Source organism: Centrocercus urophasianus, unplaced genomic scaffold, assembly GCF_019232065.1.
Source record: "Centrocercus urophasianus isolate 14NV4802_14NV808 unplaced genomic scaffold, USGS_Curo_1.0 seq_16, whole genome shotgun sequence".
Classification (NCBI taxonomy): domain Eukaryota; kingdom Metazoa; phylum Chordata; class Aves; order Galliformes; family Phasianidae; genus Centrocercus; species Centrocercus urophasianus.
The window spans coordinates 14885361-14908421 of NW_024884711.1; the positions used below are offsets into that span (position 1 = coordinate 14885361).

Sequence of the window (23061 nt, forward strand, 5' to 3'; positions counted from 1 at the left end):
TGTTTGAGAATTAACAGGCAAAATGTGCCTTACAGTGCCATATGCTCCTCAAAGCACGATCCACTGAAGAGTCTGCTGCTCTACCATCAGTTTCTAGTTTGCTCTTAAGGAGCAGCGGTATGTACAGCTAAGTAGTAGTAATGGGACTGATTGTGAAGGCAATGTCTGCTTCTAAGAAAAACCACTGCAGTCACCAGTTAGATGTAGGTTAAAATAATAATAAAATAAACCCCATACTAGATACAACTGCATGTAAATGTCAAAGAGCAGCAACATCTCCAGCTTCAATAACAAACACAAGGCAATTCCCCTGGTCTAGTTACAATCCCCTGCAGACTTCCAGATTGCTCCAGGTCTCTCAGCTTCAATTCCAGCTGAGCTAGAGCTGTTGGGAATCAGGGTTTTGGTGAAGGCAGCAGAGTCATTTTCTGGGTTGCTCAGCAGGGTTAGCTGGTGACTATAACATTGATTTGCACCTTGCTGCTGCTACCCACGTGACATAAATCCATGGCACCTGGCAAGATAAAGTGCTTCACATGACATGGACTCTGCAGGGAAGAGGCAAGGGGGAACATCTATCCAAGCGTCCCTGGGACAAAGAAGCAACAACTAGAAATCATAAAATCATAGAATCATTTGCGTTGGAAGGTATTCTTACAAGTCATCTAGTCTAATTCCCTTGCAATGAACAGGTACATCTACAGTGAGATAAAGTTGTTCAGAGTCCTATCCAGCCTGACCTTGGATGTCTCCAGGGATGAGACATCCACCACATCTCTGGGTAACCTATTCTACTTCACCATCCTTACTGTAAAAGGCTTCTTCCTTATATCCAATCTGAATCTCCTCACTTTTCATTTTAAACCATTTCCCCTTCTCTTGTCAGAACAGATCCTGCTGAAAAGTCCCTTTCTTTCTTACAGCCCCCCCTTTAGATACCGAAAGGCCAATCTCAGGTCTTCCAGGAACTTTCTCTTCTCCAGGCTGAAAAGTCCCAGCTGTCTCAGCCTGTAATCTCAGAAGAATTGTTCCATCCCTTGGACCACTTTTGTGGCCCTCTTCTGGATGTGCTCCAACAGGTCCATGTCTCTCCTGTGCTGCAGACTCCACATCTGGACACAGTACTCCAGGTGAGGTCTCACCAGCGTAGAGCTGAGGGGTAGGATCACTTCCCTTACAGTGCTGACCATGCTGCTTTTGATGCAGCTCAGGAAATGGTTGGCTTTCTGGACTGCAGGGGCACAGTACTGGCTCATGTCTATCTGCCATACCTTAGTACCTCCAGATACTCTTTGGCAGATACTTTTTTACTGTGCTCTATCCTTACACCTCCCTCTTGTACTGATGCCATGATCGAGGTGCAAGACCTTGTACTTGGATTTGTTGAATGTCATGAGGTTCACCTAGGCCCACTGCTCAAGCCTGTCTAGGTCTCTCTGAATGGCTTTTTTTTTGTCCCTCAGGTGTGTCAACTGCACCACACAGCTTGGTGTCACCCACAAACTTGCTGAGGATGCCTCAATCCCACTGTCAATGTAATTAAGGATATTCAAGAGCACTGGTCCAGTGCTTTCTCCCAGCTAATGACAAGGGCACTAAAAAGCAATTATAGCCATCCCTCGAGCTGTTCACAATAATCAGCAAAGGTATCAGCAGCATGAAATAAGTACATGATTTCTGACAGGGGGAAGAGTTAGGAACCACCCAGGTGCCAGCTATCTACACCCAGGAACCAGGTTTTGACACACTGACTGCCAAGGAGTGAGATGATGGGAGGCGTCATTTCTTAAAAACAACAGTAGGTGCTCAGCACCAAATGAGATCCAAAGATCCAGGATCAAGCCAGGATAAGGTGATTAGCTCCACAGTTCAGCAGAGAACAATATCATGGGACATTAATGCTGCAGGTGAGAAAGAATTGTATAGAGTCTGGTAGCTTTTCCATGGCTGTGACTTTGCAGAAGAACATCAGCTGGGCAACCAGGAAGCTCTTCAGAGCAGCCAGAGCTGCTGTTTAAAACACTCTTCCTCCCAAGGTATAACTCAGAGCAGCATTACTGTTATGGCTTGCTGTTGAACAATGAATGTTCCCCTTGAAGAATTCAGTGAACATTCTGCACATCATTCTGCTGTGGTTTGGTCCCAGCTCTAGCCAGGGGTCTCTGCTTCCTCATAGTGACAGCTTCGACCCTGTGTGTTATTATTCAGCTTCTGATTTCTGCCCTTGTGTAATTGCCTGTCTAATGCTAGATATGGACCATCTATCCTACTGAACACATCTGGGCCACTGTTTTCAAAGCAGTTTCGCTTTAGCCATTTATATTATCAATATTCCAGTCATTTCTTGCTCATATTCAACTGAGATGATTCTCCTCTCACAACTGCATGAAGCATCAAATGAGAAAAATACTTACTGAGCTAATTTCACATTTCATTTGTACTCCCTAAGATGTCTCAAACTTGTAATTTATGTTAACTCATTGCCTAAAGAAACATTTTTTTTAGAAAAATGAAATGTCCTCTATGGTTAACTGTGGTAATTCGTGTAGTGAACTGAATGATTAGGCAGTCTAGATTTGCTGAAGTACTTCCATGTATGCCTTAGCAATTCTGCAACTTACAGTGATTTATACTGGCAGGATTCCTACTGAATTTGATTTTATTTTAAATGGTGAGGTTACAAAATAAGAAGCATTTCTCTTTGGTAAATCTGCACAATATTACTATTTGTTGTTAGCAAGAAATGTCATTATATTTATCATCAAATTTTCTGAAGTCAGCGTGGCTAATTCATAAAACCTACTGTTTTAAGTTGTTACGGTATGTTAAATAGCACAAAATGGACAGCACTGACTTTAGCACCTCATTTCCCTACGTTCCTACTTAGGTAAAACTCCCATTGACTGAACAGACTCTTTGTTTTTCATAAGTTTATTATTGCCTTGCAATAGTGCACAGGAGCCTGAGCATTCGGCCAGGTCCTGACAACAGAGATGCTGTGCAAACAAAGAGGAAAAGATCAATCCCTGCCCTGAAGAGCGTACAGTCTAGAAAGCTGCCCCACCTTCATAACAAGTCCTTTTTTCCTGTGTAAGAAATGGGACATAATCACAACAGAAAAAGACATTCATTTTTAAGGCTGCAAAGAAGAATTTGCAAATATTGGAACAAGGACCCAACAATAAATCCCCAGAGTGCTTTAAAAGTGCACTATATATTATACCCTAAGTATTAAGGCTCACAGATCTCCTTTGGTTAAATGCTGAATTTCTGATAAACATGCAAACAAAGAGGAAGAAGAAAGTGGAAACCTCCTTCCAGTCCACTAAGAACACACTTTTACAGTTTTTTTCCCCCCGTTTTGCCCAGAATAACCGCTCCCCTGCTTCTTCAGAGAGCAAACTGGCACAAGTTCAAGAGATAAATGCATATAAGGACACAATTTATTCAACATTTGTCAGAACCTAGAGCTTTCCTTGAATATTATCGTTTATACTGTCATACATCCAGATACTTCATTTTGTAATTTCTACCTTACACGAGTCTGCTCAGAAAACAACTTTCGCTGTAGCAAGTCCAAAACATACACCCAACCAGACCAATTTGTACAAAGAGAAAATATTTTTAAAACATCTACTGAAAAATTACAAACACTTTAGTTCAAAACAAGCCCCAGTTAGACTTTCCATTAAAACACATCTTTAAAATAACTTCCTAAAGTTATAAATAGACCAAAGTATTTAGGAGCCAAGATACAGCATAGTTAAGAACTATCTGAAGAATTCCAGCACTGCCCTTCTGGGCACAACAAGAACTACCTACTTATAGGCAATATATTTTGTCTAATTCTATATATGTGCGTGTGTGTAGAGTCTGTCATTCCATGGACATAATAGGAAAGAGGCACATATTAAGAAAAAGGTGTGCAGATTAATGTAATGATTTATCAAAGAGTGTATGTGGACTAGATTTCTCTGTAAAGGAAGGTATTTGTTCTGTGTAATACTTCTTGGTTTTTTTTGCTCAAATTTTAAAGCCCCCAAGAACCAGTTGGCATTTGGTGAGAGTAATTTTCTGGGGAAAATGACAGTGTTTCAGATCTTCTGTGTCTGGGGAAGATCTGCCAGCTAGCCAGGGGGCTGTTTTTGGTTTCCCAGCTCAATAGCAGGCTGCCTAAGGGCCGAGGATCATTAACTTCCAGCATAATTAGCCAATCTATCAGGCAGATTATACTAAGGCTGGGGACACCCAAAGAAATCCAAGGACATGTTGAGGTGTGAGTGCTGAGGACATAGATGTGATGTGTGAATACACAGTCAGTAAAGCATTTTATTTCTTTTTAACGAAACATTTTTGGGCTCGGATATACACTTTCTGAAAAATAAGAAATAAAAACTAGGTGTTGCTGGAGAAAATCCAAATATCTCTAACCTGGACCTCTGCCGAAGGAGATACGCTGTGATTACTAAAAGAACCAAGACTAATTTAATGAGCAGTGGGTCTACTTTTTCAGCATTGAAGATAAAAATAAATATCAAGCAGCTGCCTGCTTTACTGTGCAGCAGCCACAGGCTTTAATCTATTTGATGGACCATAACTTTGCATAGAAAACAAAGAATAGAGGGAGTATTTCATATTTATGAATCTATTATATTCACATGCTACAACATTGCACTATTTATCTTCGGTATATCTGCATATGTATATGTCTTTTGATATGCTATTCACACATAGTATATAGACATATAATACGCATATCAATATATAAGCATCCCCATATTTAAATTTAAGTAGTTAGCCATATTTGAAAAATGTATTACAGGCAAAAGACACGGAGCCATGCATGGTAAACACCACACTCATGTACCCGAAGTCTGTCTCTAAATCAGAGAAAATAAATCGCAAACAGGTAAAATATAACTGTCAGGATATTTCATTAGAAAAATGCAAATACTTGGAAGTGCAGAATTACTCTTTTGGATATTACAGTCCCACACTACTGCTTTTTGTAGTAGTGGATATACTGGGAAAAAGTACAGTAGTTAGAAAGATTGCACAATTCCTCTTATACAGGCCTAAGCTCAGAGCAAAATCAAAATAGGAAAGCTTTTATTTCAAGTCAAAAGCACCACCTGTCCATCTTCCTGCATGCCTTTCAAATGTTACTGTTGAAAAAAGATCATCCTAGACTGTGTACTATTAAAAAGGCTCTCTTGAGCAGTTGTGTACACTGACTGTCAGTAAGCGTGCTCGCTATGTAAGAACCCAAACTATTTACTGAGGGAAGATAAATCACCTTCCCCTAATATGATATCAGTGATTAGCAAAGTTATTTGAGCCAGCATTCCTTCTCAGCCATCAGGCATAGGACTGCAGTGCTTTACACAGTTAAAATGACAATGAGGCCATTAATTTTGCAGAAGACTTCCTTGCAATACCACCTTCAGGATGAAATATCTCCGTGCTTTTTGCTGAAGCTCAAACCTGGGGTCCACTCACCAGTAGTCTGCATGACATAGGTAGCAGCAGCAGTCTCTTTGGGGCCAGGATGCTCAGAGCACCCAATGTCTTGCTGCAGACCCTGCCACTGCCCCTGCTGCACACACCCCTCCCCTTCTCCTTCATTTTCTGAGCACACTGATGCTTTAGGAAAGCCAGCTACAATATTTTGACCCTGGCTTCGGACTGGAACTCCTCAGGATTCATCTCTTCCCAGCGATTTCTCTGTCAACACTGAGAACTTGGTTTCTCCTGTTTCCTTCTAACATACACGTTGGGCAGTCTATGGCAACACCCTCTTGGCTCAGTTTCTGAGAGGGATGGGTTTCGGAGTGTGAACTGGAAGAAAAAGCACCAGGCCAGACAGACCTGAACCCACTCTTTTTGTTTTTCTTGATGTATTGTTCCAACCTATAGCTTAGGTTCTGCTGTGGATCACCTACTGCACTTCCAGGTTTTGTGAAATAAGAGTCATCACAGCCAGGCACACAAGCTAAATCATTACAAGTAAAGTATACATAAACGCAGTCCAGAGATGCTCACCCTACACAATGTCAGGCAAAGCCCTACTGATCACAAGTTTCTAGGAATAGTAACTTGCTTCCTTATTTGTCCATAAAGTGCCTACTCCACATGGGTGCTTTTACAGAAAATAGATAGCAACAAGAAAAGAAAGTATTACTAGTAATCCTCAGGGTACCTGTGAGATGAGCAGAGACCTGCTTCTGGGTGACGGAAAGCAAGTGACAACTGAGGGATTAAGTGTGGCCTTGGGAGAAAGTCTTCTGAAGCACTTTCTGGAAAAGCTGTTCTGATTCACTTGCTTTCCTTTCTGTTAAAATATTGTGACTAAAAATTCTGCTTGCATCAGCCACAAAGCTGGCAGACTACTGCCTTATCCTTTCTGGTAAGAAATGCTTTGTTCAGCCACATAAAGAAGGCAAACCCTCCCTGCGTCACTTGTTTTATTTGTTTCTTCCCAGGACTTTATGGGACAAGCTCATGGCTCATTTTCCATCGTGCTGACTAGCACTTAGAGAACAGATGATTACTCACTGTCATGCACGTAAATCTTTGAAGTGCAAAGAAAAGAATGTCCTAATTTACTTCTAAAGAGAAATCCCAGGATCCAGCAGAATTTAAAAACTGATTTTTCTAGGGCAATGCTTCTTTCATCTTCTGAATGCTAAATATCAAAAAAGAGAGCTCTATCTTAATTCAGGCTGAGCTCTGACCCTTGAAGTCGTATGATGCCGTCTGTGTTTACATGAGCACAGATTATTCTCCTCCGCACCAGCTCACATAAGGCACATTCCTCTCAAGTTCTCTGAATCTTTAACACTCGTTCCACTCCCTCACTCCTGGCTCACTGGGGAATGGGATGCTGTGTTGTCCGAATGCTGCACAATAATTTCCCCCAAATCACAGTGAGAAGAAAGGCTGGTATTATTTCCATTTCATTGACAAGAGGCTGACTCATTATATTAATCTTTCCTTTTTTTTGGTACCCAATTGTAGTGGCAGCTTGCATTTTTTAATAACATTTAATACGCTGTACTATTTTCTATACTCAGAGAACAGATCCCATTAGTTTCACCTGCATTTACTCAATACTTCAGCAGAATCTAATTTGTGCACTCAGCAGCAGAAGTAGCCTCATTAACCTCTGAACATGTTCGAGCTGCTTGCCAACAGCAAGTGAGAGCTCTGGGCAGGGATGTAATCCAGCCCATGGTGCAACTTTCAACAAATTTCATCACTGTAGTAGACTTCTTTCTTCTTCCTTTTCATCACATGCCTTCCATTTCCATAAATAGTAAGGAAAAGATACTTAACCACAGCCACCCCCTCACCCACAGCCATGACTTAACAGTCATCAGAAAATGAAAATAGTAGAAATTGTAGTCAACTATAGCTGTGGCTTTCAGAGAAAGGCAAAATTTGGACATTCTCTTTGGTTTTAACCACCCAAATCCAATTTGTGGACAACAATGCTTCTAACTATGCAACCATGCTTCTTCAACTGAACAAAGTTCAATTGAAAGCCCCCCAGAAAAAAATTGGGATCACATAACTAAAAATTTTACCAATCACTCAAGCGTACAACTGGGGTTGTGCTGATGACCCCCTGTTTGGTGTTCCCTGACTTCCAAATACTTAACTTTGCACTTTAAAGCTCTTTTAATGATGTCTCTCTCTCCCCTAGTCATTTTTTCTTACTATTGGAGCTATATGAACTCCTTTCCCCAGGCTAAAAGTCCGACGCGGGCAACCCTGAAAACAGTTTATTGCCCAAGGCTGGACCAAAGCTTATAAACCAAACAACAAAAATCAGAGAATCATGGAGTGGTTTGGGTTGGAAGGGACCTTTAAATCATCTAGTTCCAAGCCCCCTGCTATAGGCAGGGATAACTCCCTCTGGACCAGGCTGCTCAAAGCCCCATCCAACGTGGTCCTGCATGCTTCCAAAGAGTGGGCATCCACAACCTCGCTGTGCAACCTGTTCCAAGTGTCTCACCACCCTCATAGTAAAGAATTTCTTCCTAATATCTAGTCTAAATCTATCCTGTTCCAGTTTAAAACCAGTTCTCCTCGTCCTGTCACTACATGCCCTTAAAAAAAGCCCCTTCCTAGAAGCAGATTATAACTTAGTGCCCAGGTTAGTCACAGAAGAGCATGCAATAACACTTTGATTTTCCTAATTACTTGCTGACAACAGTGGAATGACGGGATTTCCTATACAGAATTTTTGAGCCCTATTAGGTCATGGGGTACAGACACCACCATGCCAGGCACTAACTGGAGCCTGGCCCCTTCAACCTCAGCTCCTTCAAACTATCTCTGTTAAAGTGAGTTATTTGTTGGAACTGACCCTCCTCCACATGGAGCTGGCATTTTTCAAAAGAAAAAATGCTGTGTAGAAAAATTCCCAGTAACTCAATTAGCTGGAATCTTCTAAATGCTGTCAGAACCCTGTACTTCCCCTCAATCTCATACGTGCAGTTTTCTGGAGAAGAAAAGCCAGTGTGACATATGATATGGAAACCTCCCAGCCAAATAGCTGAGCAGAAGTGCAAGCCTTTTTTTTTTCTTTATTTTCTCTTGGCCTTTTCAAAAAGAGAAAATCAGGCATTTATCCCTCCGTACAACCAAGACAGCAGTTCACTGGGATGAGTCTCATAGAAGAAGCAAAGCAAACTCAATCTTTCTTGGAACCGGAGTAGTCAGAAAAATGGAGGACTTTTAGAAGCTGCCTGCTTGAAGAATTAAACCAAACCAGAAGAGACCACATGATGCTTTTTTTTTTTTTTGCAAGATTTTTTAGTAATGCTAAGCACACATAACTCTGAGAAAAGTCATGGAAAATAGATGTTGCAAATGAGCTTGAAACATATTGTCCTGAATTGTAGAGAGTCTATTCAGATAAAAATACAGGACTCTCTCTGGAGGCCTGTATGGGAACTGCTGAATCACAGCCTGAACCTCTGATTGACCACCTGAGGTGAGCAATGAATCAGCCCTGGGAGCACAGGTGAAGGCAATTCACCTGTGCTACCTGTAGGGGTGGAGCCTTGCTCCACCTCTCCTAGACCCATTTAAGAGCTGACTGCCCCTAGGGAAGGATCTCTTTTGGAGATTGCTCCTTTTGGAGTCTTCTCAGTGAGTCCAAGACAAAGGTAAGCTTTCTATCTGCTTTTCTTTAGTGTGTTAATTTGTTTAGCTGAGCTTTTTAATATATTTCTTAATTATAGCATCTGTGTATTGATTTATTATACAAGGTTCTTTTTTCCTATCACAGTGAGGGCTCTGTGAGTGTTCTTCAGCCAGGAACCTAACTGGATGGTGGAAGTGTGATGCTCCTGGTTCTAGAGTTCTCATTTTGTGTAATGGAGGTTAAAAAGGGCGGTATGTCAGATGCCTCTGCTCTAGCAGGTCAAGGTAAGAGACTTCATCCATTTCAACCTATCCAGCTAGAGGTAAGGACACTTGACTACATCCAAAACTGCTATTCTTGGTTGTTCAAGACAGCACCAATTATTTTTCTCTCTTCAGTCTCTTTGAAAAGGGAGAAGGCCGTGAGCTATGTATTTCTCAAGCATTAAAAATAGCTACACAACAAAAACCTTTTTCTCCATCCTATACAGAAATCTCACCCCCTCCCTGCACCCATCTCTCTGTTTCAGACAGGTTTCAAATGGTCACCAGCTACAGCAGTCAAGGCAAGGCCAAATTTGGGATTTTATTTTTAAAACAACTTGAATTCATTCTGTGGGATATAATAAGCTGGCATGTTGCAATGTTGATGGAAGAATATATGTCTGAGTGTCACAAAACTTGGTAGCTGGATAGAGGCAAGTGCAGTTCCTCAGTGTGTGTGTGGGCTGAGGAGTCCTGGCACTGCTGCCTCCTTGGCAGGCAGTAAAAAGGAGATGTTGGAGGAAGAGAGAAATGGGTGATGGAGAGATGTGGCAAAAGGTCTGGAGGGATTGCTGGGCTTAACAAAGTGAGGAGTGCACAGAAAGAGAGCACAAATCAATAGGGAACCAGGCATCACCAATTCCTCTGTTCACAGGAAAAAACACCCTGTGTAACTGGCCCCAAGTATTGCGTGTCAACCAGAAATAACTGGACTTATGAGTTTTATTCTCATGGGGATTTGTGAGTTATAGTACTTAAAATTTCAAGGCATTACAAATTTTTGCTATGGGACTCCCTTTAACCCCCTTGCTGCTGGTCCTTCTTGCATCTTCTGTGCTGTGGAAGAAGGTGACTGTTTTCCTCTGCTGTGTCGATGCTCCATAGGTAGAAACCAGGGTATCTGTGCTGGGGTTTCTGAAGCATAAAGTGGGAACAAGCCAAAAGAAAGACTTTTTCTTGTCCTGGGAAGGCAAGGGGAAATAATGAACAAAAATAAAGGAGGTGTAGGTGGGTGATTTTTCTGGACAACAGTTTAAATAAAAGATAAAAATTGACTGAAGAAAAACCACAGTGTGAGGGGGAGGTATTCCAGTGTACCAGATTGGAAAAATGTCTGTTAATTTCTCATGTGAACTTTAGCCAAAGTAGATCCCTCTTAAATTTTTGAAGACTACTTGGGCAAAGTCCCTGCTGGGGGATACTTTTGGAAGGTAACTTCATTTATCAAATACATCTGCAACCTGTTGCTCTCCCACAGAAGACTGGGCAGAACACCTTCTATGTCACTTTTTCCCAAGATCTCTCAGAGCAACAACTGAACGCTTGTCAGGCAGCTTCTAAAAGCAGGACCCAACCTGTGGGATCTGAAATGTTGGGGCCTGACCCAGGGCAGTTAATTGCTGACAGTGAATGAGGAGGGCAGAGAAGAAGCTGTGGGAATTGGCTTTGTGGATTGCAGCCCAGAGGCAGATCTCAGATGGTTGTGTCTGTGCACCAAGGGCAGCTGTGAGGAAAAGCCCTGCTCCACAAAGCACCCTGTGTTTCCTGGCATGCCAATCTCTCCAGCTCCCAGGGAACAGGTGTGTTTTTTTCTTTTTTTCAAAGAGCAGTTTAGAATTGGCTTTTTTTCCCTCTGGATCACTGTGATTACCCATCTTGCTCCCATTCCTCTCTTCCAAACAAGCTACAAGCAGAAGAACAGCCAGGCATGCCTCCTTGCAAGCCTAAGGTACAAGGAGGAAGATTCAACAACGCAGTTGGAATGGCTTATGCCCTCCCTGGGCATTCATCTCTTCAGATCCTGGTGGAAAAACCCCATTCCCAGTTTGACTTAGGTTGAAGCCTCCTAGGTAAGAAAGGGCTGACTCACAGTGCTTGAAGAGAGCACAGAGAACCCTTGTATAGATAGTTTGTTCTGATGTTGCTCTGATAAATCTTGCTATGGCCACAGCATGTAATGTCCATAGTTTCTCTTCCTAACAAGGGAAAAGCTGAGGTTGCACCACATCTGATGTAAAACTTTTTAAAATAGCCCTCAGTGAAGGCTTTTCACAATCAGCCTGGATGACTTTGCTGGGGAAGTTGAAAAGGAGTAATGATGACAGCACCAGTGCTTTTTCCCTGTGCATATGTGTACCTTAACATATGTTTGAAAAAAATAGTTCTGTTTCTAAAAAAGAAAAAGAGGGAAATGTTAAGGGGGTGGAATAACTTAAAAATTAGTGTAAGAATAATATGTATACTTAACATGACCTTAAAATAATGCTTCCAAATCTTAATTTGTTTCTTAGACAGACAAAGAGCTGATTTGTGTTCATTCTCTGTAAATCCCTCAATAATTCACAACTTAAGAAATGTGTCTATCTCCTTTAAGAGAAAGGAGAAGTTAACAGAACCGAAAGTGGTCAATGGATTGAACTTTGTTTTGTATTTTTGATGCTTTTCCCTTCACTGCACCTCTGGAAGTGATGTTGCTTGTCAGAAGAAATTACTAATGCTCTGTTCCCCAGTAGCAGCAATAGGAACCTACATTTCTCCTACATGCTCCTCTGTGCAAGAGAATCTGGTATATCTGCATTTCTGTTCTTGCAAAAATTATTTCTGACTTCATCCTGAAAGATTCACACTGCAGAACTGGGACTGAGGCTGAACTTCTGTCCTTCAGGGTGGTATCAAAAAGGTGGGAAAGACTTGCAAATATCCAGCTGGAGGAGTGGTAAATAAGAGCTGGTGCTTCCAGCTCCCCAGCATGGGGATAGATACCACAACACAGCTACGATTTTTATCAAGTTTGGTCATCCAGTGGACAAGCAAAGGATGAGATAGGACAGAGCTTGATATTGCCACTTCCCAGGGCACTTGAATTTCTTCCTCAGAATATCAGCAATGGCCTGCTGCTGGAGTACCCATCCACTGAAGGGAGGCAACAGCAGCTTCCAAGGGTGCACTGCTTCATTTCCCTTCAGGTGAAGTAATAACTCAATGTCTCTTGCACTGGGGCAAACTGGTGGTGTATGTTTAAAGCACTCAATATATGGTGCTTTCTAAATTCCTGCTGGTTCCTCATATTTTCATGTTACACACCAGCTCAGAAACTCAGGCAGGTTATAGTTACAGATCACTGCCTTCCCCTCCTGGCTGGTGGAAGAGGCTGAGGGGTAGCTGGAGATAACTGCATTACATTTTACTATTGTTCCCCTTGAACAGAACAGCAGAATCTCTTCTGATGTGACAGCACAACACCTAGATTTTTAGAAAGCCGGTCGCAGACTTAAAATAGAAATAAATATTGATTAGTGGGATGGAACATGCACTTCCTTACACAGTTACAGGATCAGATTCGGTAATGCTTCCTTTCTTTCAATTGATGACTTTGGAAGCTGTGGGATCTAACCACACTAACATTTTTAATGCTTTTAGATACTATTTTAATACCTTTCTCATCAGCTTCTGGCTCAGACATTCTCTTTTGCTGAAACAAGTTCCCTGGACTTCTTTATTATGTCACCAAAAGTTCTCAAGCTTGATTTTTGAGTGGAAAAAAATAGTCCTCTATAGAGCAAAAAATTAGTTTGACAGGAAGAGCCCAAAGCTTAGGAAGGTAGAGTTTGAAGCACCATTATTTAAGAGGGGTTAGAAGAGTCATAGAGCAATGTGAGGTGTTTAACTGAAGAAGGGGCACCTTGCTTAGGAAGTCTTTTCTAAGCACATGTTGAAATCCTCTCAGTGCTGGGGCATTGGCACCTGTGGAGCTGTGGGCTGAGCTAAGAGCCCAAACCAGTGGTGTCCAAATTCAGGCTTTGTCTCTGGCTCACTGCCCACTGTCATCTCACCCAAAGCCTCACTGTGTCTGCACTGCTATGGTTAGATGCAAACAATATGCTTATCTTTATCTTTTGTGAATCTGAGTAGGTCATTAAAGCTAAGGAATTTAAAAATTCATGTTAATACATTAAAAAATCTTTCAATTTTTGATTTGATTTTCTAAGCTATTAAATCATCACCTTTAAAAATGTTTAAGGCAAATTATCACACAGAAGGACCTTCAAGGAAAAAAGTTTATGACTTAAAACATCAAATTTTAAAAATGCTTTTAATCTTGATTCTGTGTTTTCAGTCTCTCATGGCTCTATGGTTTCTTCACAGTAGCTGTCTTATCTGCATTTGCTGCTGAGATCAATAAAGAGATGCTGATTAAAAGAAAAGTGGCTGGAGATCTGACTTGTTTGGTATTTATCTCAAGCCTGGCTGCAGTGCTGCACAAGCTGTGAACACAATGCCAAATTTGGCCTGTTCTTGTCTTCTGGTACAAAGACACATGCTTGAGTACAACTCCAGCCTTCACCAACAGCTCTGCTAGAACAAATGTGCCGTAAAAAATGCACCTTCGGGTTAGAAATCAGAAAATTTCTTCTCAGAAGTGGTGATGCTGTGGCACAGGCTGCCCAGGGAGGTGGTAGAATCACTGCCCCGGGAGGTGTTCAAGAACTGTGGGGATGTGGCACTGAGGGACATAGTTAGTGGGCATGGTTGGACTCAATGATCTTAGTGTTTTTTTTTTCCCACCTTAATGATTCTAAACTCAGTCATAGCCATTCCTTAGCAGTCCCTTGTTAGACTCTTTCTTTTAAAATGTGACTTTAAAGTTAGATACACAAAATACACTGTGCCTCAGTATTAGTAGTCCAAACGGGCCACCATGAAAATGTAGTTACAAACCAACCTTAATTACCACAGGTGCCCCAGGGACGCATTTCTATAAGTATCAGAAAGAGAGAGATCAGCATCTGTGTCCTGAATTCTTTATTGGTGTATTTTTGTTCTGCCATGAGAAAGGACTTCATGAGCTGCTGGAACACAAAGATTTCCTCAGTGGGTATAGCACTTAATATAACAGTGGTGGATAGCAGATAGAGAAGGATATCCAGTGCTTTTGGCTAGTAAATGCAGAACACAACACCAACTCTCATTTCCTAGTTTACCAAGTAACACAACCACTGATGGACAAACCACTCTACATAAAATCAGAGGGACAGACCATCAGCTCAGCAATAGGGATTCAAGTCCAACAGTATGCACTACTTACGGAATGAAATCTCAGAAGGACGGAGAGCAATGACACACTTTCCAGCGGTAACAAAAAAAGCCATGCTCTGATGTTGTCTGTGACAACTATTTTCATTAGGTTTGGTGAAAGTGAGCCAAGGAAAAAGGCATCACGCTGATAATAAAACAGGCAGTTGGAAGCTCATTATTGTGCCATTTACCTGCACCTCTATGTAGGCTGAAATCCGTTCTGCCAGGCTTCTCACTTTTTAAATATATCACAGACACATGCACAGACGAATCGTGAGGTATAGACCTGTCAGGAGGCAGACTAATGTCAGCACTTCACCCTCCTGGCTGTCAGCTCTGATTCCAAATAACCTTTTGTCTTGTTGTTTCACTTACTAAATTACAGATCAAGCAAAAAATGTAATTATACCCCAAAAGGCCACGGATAGCATCTTAAAATACACAGAACTGTGAACAAAACAACAATAAAAAGATAAAACTAGTACTACCCATGGTGCACAGCTAATCCAAAACATTCTGCAGTCCCATATGGGCTATTGCAGATGCACTTCCTCTGCTGAAACCTGCCTCTCAGGGACAACCCCCATTTTTAGTATAATTTTGCTAAAGGAAGTCTCATGAAAAATACTTCTCTCCTGTTGCAATAAATACTTTGTTATACTGCTACTGAGTTCAGCACTTGCATTTTGTAAAGTAGTATGAGGTTGGTAATATTGAGCCTTATTGTCTATGCACAAATTTATTTGCTGAATATAGAGAAGTAAAAAAAAATCCAAACCCTATAGGAATATACTATTCTTTCAGGTAGCTCGTTCTGTGTTATGCTGGATTGTAATCTCCGCCAACATACCTCATTTTCATCCGTTCTGGAAGTGCCTTAAGCACTGCCTGTAAATTCATTTGGCCTGACAAATTCAGCAATGCATTATAGACCAGATGGAATTAATCAAATCAAAGGGAGGGGAAGAGGGGAATCAAAGGAAATTATTTTTCCCCTACTTCCTAAAATACGTAACTAAGTAGGACTAATTCATTTGAGGTGGTTGGAGTTGACCAGCTATCTCTATCTCTTTATCTACTTGTATTTTAAAACACAGCCCTGAGAATACAGCCCAGCAGTAGATAGGGGAAACATCACTTCTCTGTCCAAATGATGTGCTAGTCTACCAGTATTTTCTTGTGGACTGGCAAAATAACAGACTCAAAACCCTTATAGAGTATGGACCTCAGAAGACACTACTGAGAATAGTTATAGATTCATCTCTGTGAAACAAACCTGAACAGATTTTCCTGATGCCAGAGCATAGATGCCACAGACACCTTTTCCATATCCTAAAGGAAGCTGTAGGACGTTCAGATTTTACCCCACCATGTTCCCTGCCATCAAATAATGCCATGGCTACAGCCTGCTTCTTGTGGGTGAAGAGTGAACAGAAAAGGGATGGGAAACGTGACTTTCATTTCACTGTGAGCAGGACTGCCTGTCTGTTGTACGGTCAACATCAGGCAGTCTGACAGAAAAGGATTTGCCCCCATAATTCTGCTCTCACAGCAAGATCTATTTTCCCACACTCCTTGGCATTGGCAAAATGAACACGCTCCAGTTCAGACTCACATATTTAGCTCCCATTTTGCTTGTAAGAGCTGGAATTGAATAGCTATAAATAGTCACGATGAACAGAGGTCAATACATGACTTACAACAGGGCAGGGTGATGGACGACGGCACTGGTCTCAGAAACCAGGCTGGTAGTGGATAAAAGCTGCAACATCCTGTGCAAAAAGCACTCCAGATAACTCCTGCACTTCTAAAGAAGTTTATCTTTACTCCAAGGAATCTGCAGCTACTCCAAAGGATATAACTGCCTTAAAATATCAATAGGAAGAACAAAGAATTTTTAGAGCAGATGTAGTAAACATGGTACATTTGGTAGTGGCTAAGTGCTTTGCTCCAGTGCTGGCTGTGGCAACGGCATTTCTCAAGGATGGGCTGTGAGAAAGGCATTTCTGAAAGCTTGTTGTGTTCTCTCCCACAGATGGAGAAGTGGCAGCATATGGAAAACTGCAGCCTGGCTGCCCTAACAGGTGTCACACAGGCAGAAGACAGGCATATGTTCTATCTTTGACTAGTTTGCCCTAACCAGTGGGCACTATTACCTTAAAATATCAGCTCTGGGAGCAAAAGCTGTGCTATGCATTCACATAAGGAAAAAAGTTAGGTTTTCTTCATCTGATTTTTTGGAACACGTTAAACATTCCCACATTCAGTCTATCAGACATGTAAAATAAGCAAGTGATACCATACGTGCTCGCATTTTAACCCCTGTCAGTATTTACACAGTCCCTGTGGGAGTAGAGCCTTCCATAGGACTATTGCCATGCACACCCACATCTTACCACACAACCTTTAATAACCTAAGAATTAACAGAGAAGTGACTCTGAAACCAAAGAACAATTTTGAGGCTGAAGTAAGCAATTGCGTCTTTGCCTTGCATTTTTTAAGAACATGCCAAAAATCTGTTGCTAAAAAGAGACACCAGGACACATTCCCAGGAGCCTGCTCTGGGATATTGCTGCCGTCACACAAACCATGACCACAAACGAGTGCCAACTGTGGAAGGCACAGTAGCACAGTCTCTGGAAAGTCTTAAGTAAATATGCCACCTAGTGTTTAATTGTGACAACTTCATTCATAAATCATCTTAATCGATACATCCAAAGCTGTTCCCTGCCAGTCTGAGAGATACAGAGTTCAGCAGAGGTATCACAAGGAGTTTTCAAACCATCTGCCTCCCCTCCTCCAAAATACCACACCATTCAGCATTACAATGAAAGAAGTATCTTCCTCCCTGGGACTGTTCAGCCCCAGCTGACTGACAAAGGGCTGAACTTGGCTCCCAGCTCACCTTTCCCTTTGGAAGCCTGTTCTTTAGACTGCCGCTGAGAGTGGATCTGGAGTGTTCCCTGACCCCACTGCCAAGATCCCAAGCATGCCCAACAGATGCAGGAAAGATTGACTTTCACCATCAGCCAAATGGCTCTTGGGCCAGCACACGGGCACAGGGCAAAGGGAGGGGGCTTTATGCACCTCTCTACAATCTGAGAAATGGAAGCAGTTCCCAGCTACAGCTGGAACAATGGACAATGGGTTCCACAGCAGTAGTTATTTAGATGGATAGACCAGCAGAAAATTAGGGACAGGCAAAATCAGGAACAATCGAAGTATAGCAGCCACAATTTCTCTTGACTTTTACTGCATACACAATTTCTCCTTTGTCTATGACAATGTTCTTCCTTGCCTATAGCCTCTGCTTTGATAATAGTGTGCATGCTTAAAAGCAAACTCAGTTCCCAACAAGAGAGACACTCAAGGTATGGATGTGGCTCAACCCATTTTCACGCACATAACACACGCCAGATTGTTTTCTTAAAATTTCTAATCAAGATTCTCTTGATGTTTCTGCCACAGACACTCGTTATGTTTCCAAGAATTAGATCCCCGTACTGAACAACATCACAGCACACACCGTCTGATTTTCTGGTAATGTCTTGTTCACATTTCCTGATCAATAAAAATCTGAAAAGAAACTGCAGTTCCTGCAGTACTTCATCAGCTCCTTCTTCTCAGTTTATCAATTTGTTATCTCCACCCTTTTCTTGAAATTCTTCTACCTATTTTCAATCCAAGTGACCATGTTCTTGCACCAACCAATTTGAATTAATGTCAAGAGTATCATTTCAAGACACATCGTACTACTTTGCTAAAAATGCAATTATTCTGTATCTGCTGCATTTTTCATTCACTACTTTTGTAATTCTATCAAAAAGGCAATCAAGCCTAACTGGCAGTATTCATTCTTTATAACTCATGCTGAGGACTGTGCGCAGTCCCACTGTTCTCCGGGGATGAGGATATCTTACAATAAAGAGCTCATAGTTACAGTTTGTACTTTTTGCACTACTGTGTCCTCTTTTCCAAATATTAACAGCTGTAATAAGCCAGAGTTCCTGACCTCTGTAACCACACTTCAGACAAGAAAACTTTCAATAGCAGGTCCGTCACTGCATCCATTTACTGGTTGCCCCATAGTTGCCAAACCTTCTGTGAGCTCTGCCAGCCCTGTGGCTGAGCCTGTTGCCACCAACTGGCTGCTCGCTCTGCCCTGGGGTGACCATTAGGATCCCTGGCAAGCAAGACATTCCTTGATTGAATATCTGCAGGGTATATAGAAGAGGAAGAACGTAGGATATCTTGCCTAGTGCTAGGCATTTTGTGGAAGCGATCACGATCACAGCTACACTTAATTCCTCAGTGAAAAAAACATTCAAAGGGTAAAAGAGGCATGCATCCTCAGATCTAGACAAATTCAATCACTTTTTTTTTTTTTTTTTTTTTTTGTGCACTTAAACCAGAGAAGGACTAAAAGGTACCTTATATTTTCCTCCTACCTCAGAAATCAACAACAACTACAGCATTACACGCAGATGTTTTCTAATGTGTTTCTATGCCATAAGATGAAGGAGATTTAATAACTCCCTCAGGTATTCCATCACTGCATTCCACCCTGTTATTTTTTTTTTCCTCCCTTACTACCTCGCCTGCAATGTTCATCACCGTATTTTAGGCCTGTCATCTCTCGTCATGTCCAGCATGAGCAGATGACAAGTTACTGTTTTCCTTATAAGTAAGCAAGCTAACATATGAGCTAGGCAAACAATATTGCTAAAAGTACTTTTAAGTATACGTATACTTATACGTAAACATTTCCCTTTTGAAACTGATTTCAAATCACCCACCAAGAGAATTTAGTGTGTCTTCTTGTTTTCCAAGACCAAGATGTGGTAGTTCAGAAGCACATGTAAAAATTTAACGCCTACTCCTATACAGCATCCCAAGATTCATGCGAGACAATCATCTAAGGACTTTTACTTTAAAAATGGCATTTTATTTTCCAGTGACTAGATAAATGAAATATTTGTACTGAAGGCTTCCTCCCAATCCCTACGGAAGCTTGTTTATACTAATTTAATACCATGAAACTGTTTAAAGGCTATAAAAGTCAAGACAAGTAAGTTCTCCTATAAACATTTTATTTGTAATACATCAAACAAGGCATGTTTTTTTATGTAATAAACATCTAGCTTTATGAAAATTACTAATTTGTTCATAATAAGAAAATACCCAAGAGAAAAAGATTAATTCATGTATGCAGCAGAGCCTAGCTGCAGATATAGGACTACACTTGAAGAAACAGAGCCAAATAGTGTTTGCTTTAGCACCACTATAGACACTTCTGCTGCATCTAATCACTGCTGGTACTGACCTGACACTCTCATTCTGCAGTTCTTTACAGGTCAGAGCTCTTGCACCATTTCCATTAGGCTATCTTACCAAAACTGCATAAGGAAAGGCTTCTCTTAAAGCAAACTTCATCTTTGCTACATTTGCTTTGCAATATCCTGAACTGCTCAAGACCCTGGGAAATCACTGGAGGTCTCCCCATTAACATCAGTAGCATTCGGATCAGATCGTATCTATCGCATCTTGTCATCTGTATAAATTAGTGTTGCCTGCAATTTACAAGCTCTCTTCAGGCATAATGGTATCACTGATTCTGCCTAAGGCAAAAGACATGAATCCTAAGCTGACAGTGATAATGTAACAAAACCAGCAACCTAGAGAAATGCTCAGAGAAGCAATGTAAGCAAACACTTTGCAACGGAATCTCTTTTTTTCTTAATTCCCTCATTTTTCATTACGGCTAGCTAACATGAGCCCACATGATTTTTCTCAAAAATCCTTTCCTAATCAGGAAAAACAGTGGCTATCTGACTGGGTATGCCATGGTCACCTACAAAGAAGAGCCCTTTTTCCTATCCCAGTGGGGAGGAATTAAAGATAACTTCCATGATTTTACTTTGGTAGATTTTATTTGTATTCCTTACATATTGCCTATGGGCTGATTTTTCGGTTGGTTTTGTGTGGAGTCAGGAGTTGGAATGACCATCCTTATGGGTCCCGTCAGGATATTCTATGATTCTATTTTATATTTATGATGCTTTAAAGAAATTATATACATGTATAAAATAAGCTATAAGGAGTCACACAGTCACAGAGAAAAATTCAGAAGAATGCCAACATTAAAAGGCAAAAGAAATTATTATCCAGATAGCTTTTCCAGAAGATGGCATTTGTCATTCCAAATATAAAACTGTTTACTGTCAGATCTACTGTAATCATATAAGCTTCCCTGTGCTGCAGTAGAACACCAAAGAGTATCCAGGTTAAATCAATACTAAATGCTAACAGTTATTTAAAGAAGACAGTGGTGGATGTAGCTGAGTTCTTGTGCCAGGGCACACCACAATTCTGAACTCACATGGGTAGCCTACGTGCAGAACTGCTGCTGCTCAGGACAAGCTAAAGTGATAGATGAAAGGAATTAACTACTCCCAAAGTCATTTTGATGTGTAAGCTTGCTGCTTTTTGCCACAAAAGTGCCAAGTGCTTTTTATTGCTGTATGTCTTACTGGGATCTGCAGATGAAGGCCACCTTCCGTTCACGCTTTAAGCTGTTGCTTATCAGCGTGGGGCCTGAGCACCTTCCATGCAAAATCAGTCCCTCCGTGGAGAATCCCATCTGAACTGGGTGGACATGCATGCAGGAATGAGACTTTAACTCCTAATACAAGCAGGTAGTGGGGTGTTAAGGTCCCTTTAGCAGTGAGCATTTCAGTTTGCTCTCTTAGCAATGTTAAAACACAGCGGGTCAAACTACCAGTGCAGTTCTAGCCTGGAGCCTGCAGGAACAGATGTTTCTGCTCACTATCCCCTTAACCCCTGCTCTGCTGCCAGGAGATCGCTGTACTCTGCAGCCCCACCTGAAAGGCAATCCTCAACATCTGGGCAGACATCCCAGCAGAGGGTTAAACACCAGCTGGTAACCTGCAATGGGATCATTAGAGGTTTGGAGGAGCTGCAGATTGGAAAGAACAATGAATAAATTAAAGACTTAAAAGATTTCTTTATCACTGGCTAACAGCAGCACCTGGAGAAAATTCAGGGAAGAGACAAAAGACGGAGAAGTACGATGGGGCTGAAAGGCCTTCAGAAAGAGACGTGGTGTGAATAAAAATGCAGAACTGTAAATACCTATAAAAATTGAACCAAACCAGAGAGTCTCCTAAAATTGGCTGTCTCCTGCGTAGGTTTGATGTAAGAAAAACTGTAATGCTTCTAACAAAATTTAGTTCCATAATCAGATTACATCTCCAATTAAGGGATGTTAAAAAACAGACTTTCCTGGAAGTCCTGCAATTCACTCTGTGGGAAATGGTGTGAATAGCATGGCTAATGAGGACTGTAATAACAACTTTACTTCTGCCAAAGTTACTCTTCCTTTCCCGTCACCTTTGCCTTAACAGGAATATCTTTCTTATCTGTCTATTATTTGTGTGGAGTTTTCTGCTGAGGAAATCCATAACCTTCCAGACTCTGTAATATGCTTATCTTTCCAGTTCTTTAGTTCTAGACACCAGCACTAATGATGGGCTCCGTCCTTTGCACACAGATGTCCATAAAGTAAAGAGCTCCAGCACAGCTGACTGGGAGGTTACCATGACAAGCAGCCATACATAGCTGTCTGCACTGTACTGCTGCTAAGCGAAGTCTCCACATGCAGCTTCCTTGCTCTAGCTCAAAATGCTACACTGCTCTTCCTAGACCATCATCCTTGCTGGCCTCTTGCTGCTCCTGGCACACACATGCATCTAGAAAGCAGAGCAGGGTCCAAGCATGCTCATATTTCATGTATAACTGGAATGCTTTAGCTGAATGAGCCAGGTCCTCCTTGGAGAGAACAGGAGTTTTGCCAGGATCTGGCACTGACAAAACCTTCCATAATTTTTACTGTGTTTACTAGCAGTTTGTCGTCCTTCAGATAGGTATCATTCCTTTTGTAAATATTTCCAGCTCAACTGCTGCCAAAGATTTTCTGGAACTCCAGCATCCCATCCTCATAACCCTTCCTGTACTCCCACGAGTATCTGAGAAGCTACAGGGCAGCCCAAACTGAGCAGCCAGGATGTTTTTTTTTCCAGCCTAGAATGGTCCTGAAACTCCAATTTGCATCTCCTTCCATCATTTCAATCCTTCAAATATATTTTCCCAAATTACACTTGCCAGGATTACAGAGGAAGAATTTTTCTCTCCTTGCCAGAGATACAAGGATGGCTGTCGCAGTAATGGCAGCAGTTTCCTGATAACATGATATGTGATACCGATAAATGCTTCAGAAATGATGTATTTTACAATGTGACTACTGCAATTTTTTCTCTCCCACACAAGGATTAATTGCTGCCCTGCAGCTTCCACATGCTGATTTGCCCCACAGCTGGAGCACAAGGCAGGGATCACGTCCTGCCCACACTTCAGACCAGTCCTATCCAGGCAACATTCAGGGCCCCAAAGTCCTTCACACAAGAACTGTTTTCCTATCCAGAATCCCCTTTAAATTTGGATCACATTAAAATGACAATTGCCTACACTTGTATAGTATACGCAGCATG

At 41.5% G+C, this 23061-nt stretch overlaps 1 protein-coding gene across 1 annotated transcript in view; it reads right to left on the reverse strand.

The window, feature by feature from the left end:
* Positions 1–10126: 10126 nt before the first annotated feature.
* The window catches only part of LOC122159749 (beta-chimaerin-like), a 108145-nt gene continuing 95210 nt past the window's right edge, over positions 10127–23061 (reverse strand). The window contains exon 7 of the mRNA XM_042817583.1: positions 10127–10379. Within this exon, the coding sequence (XP_042673517.1) occupies positions 10173–10379 (207 nt within the window). The 3' untranslated portion in view covers positions 10127–10172. The remainder of the gene's footprint in view (positions 10380–23061) is intronic.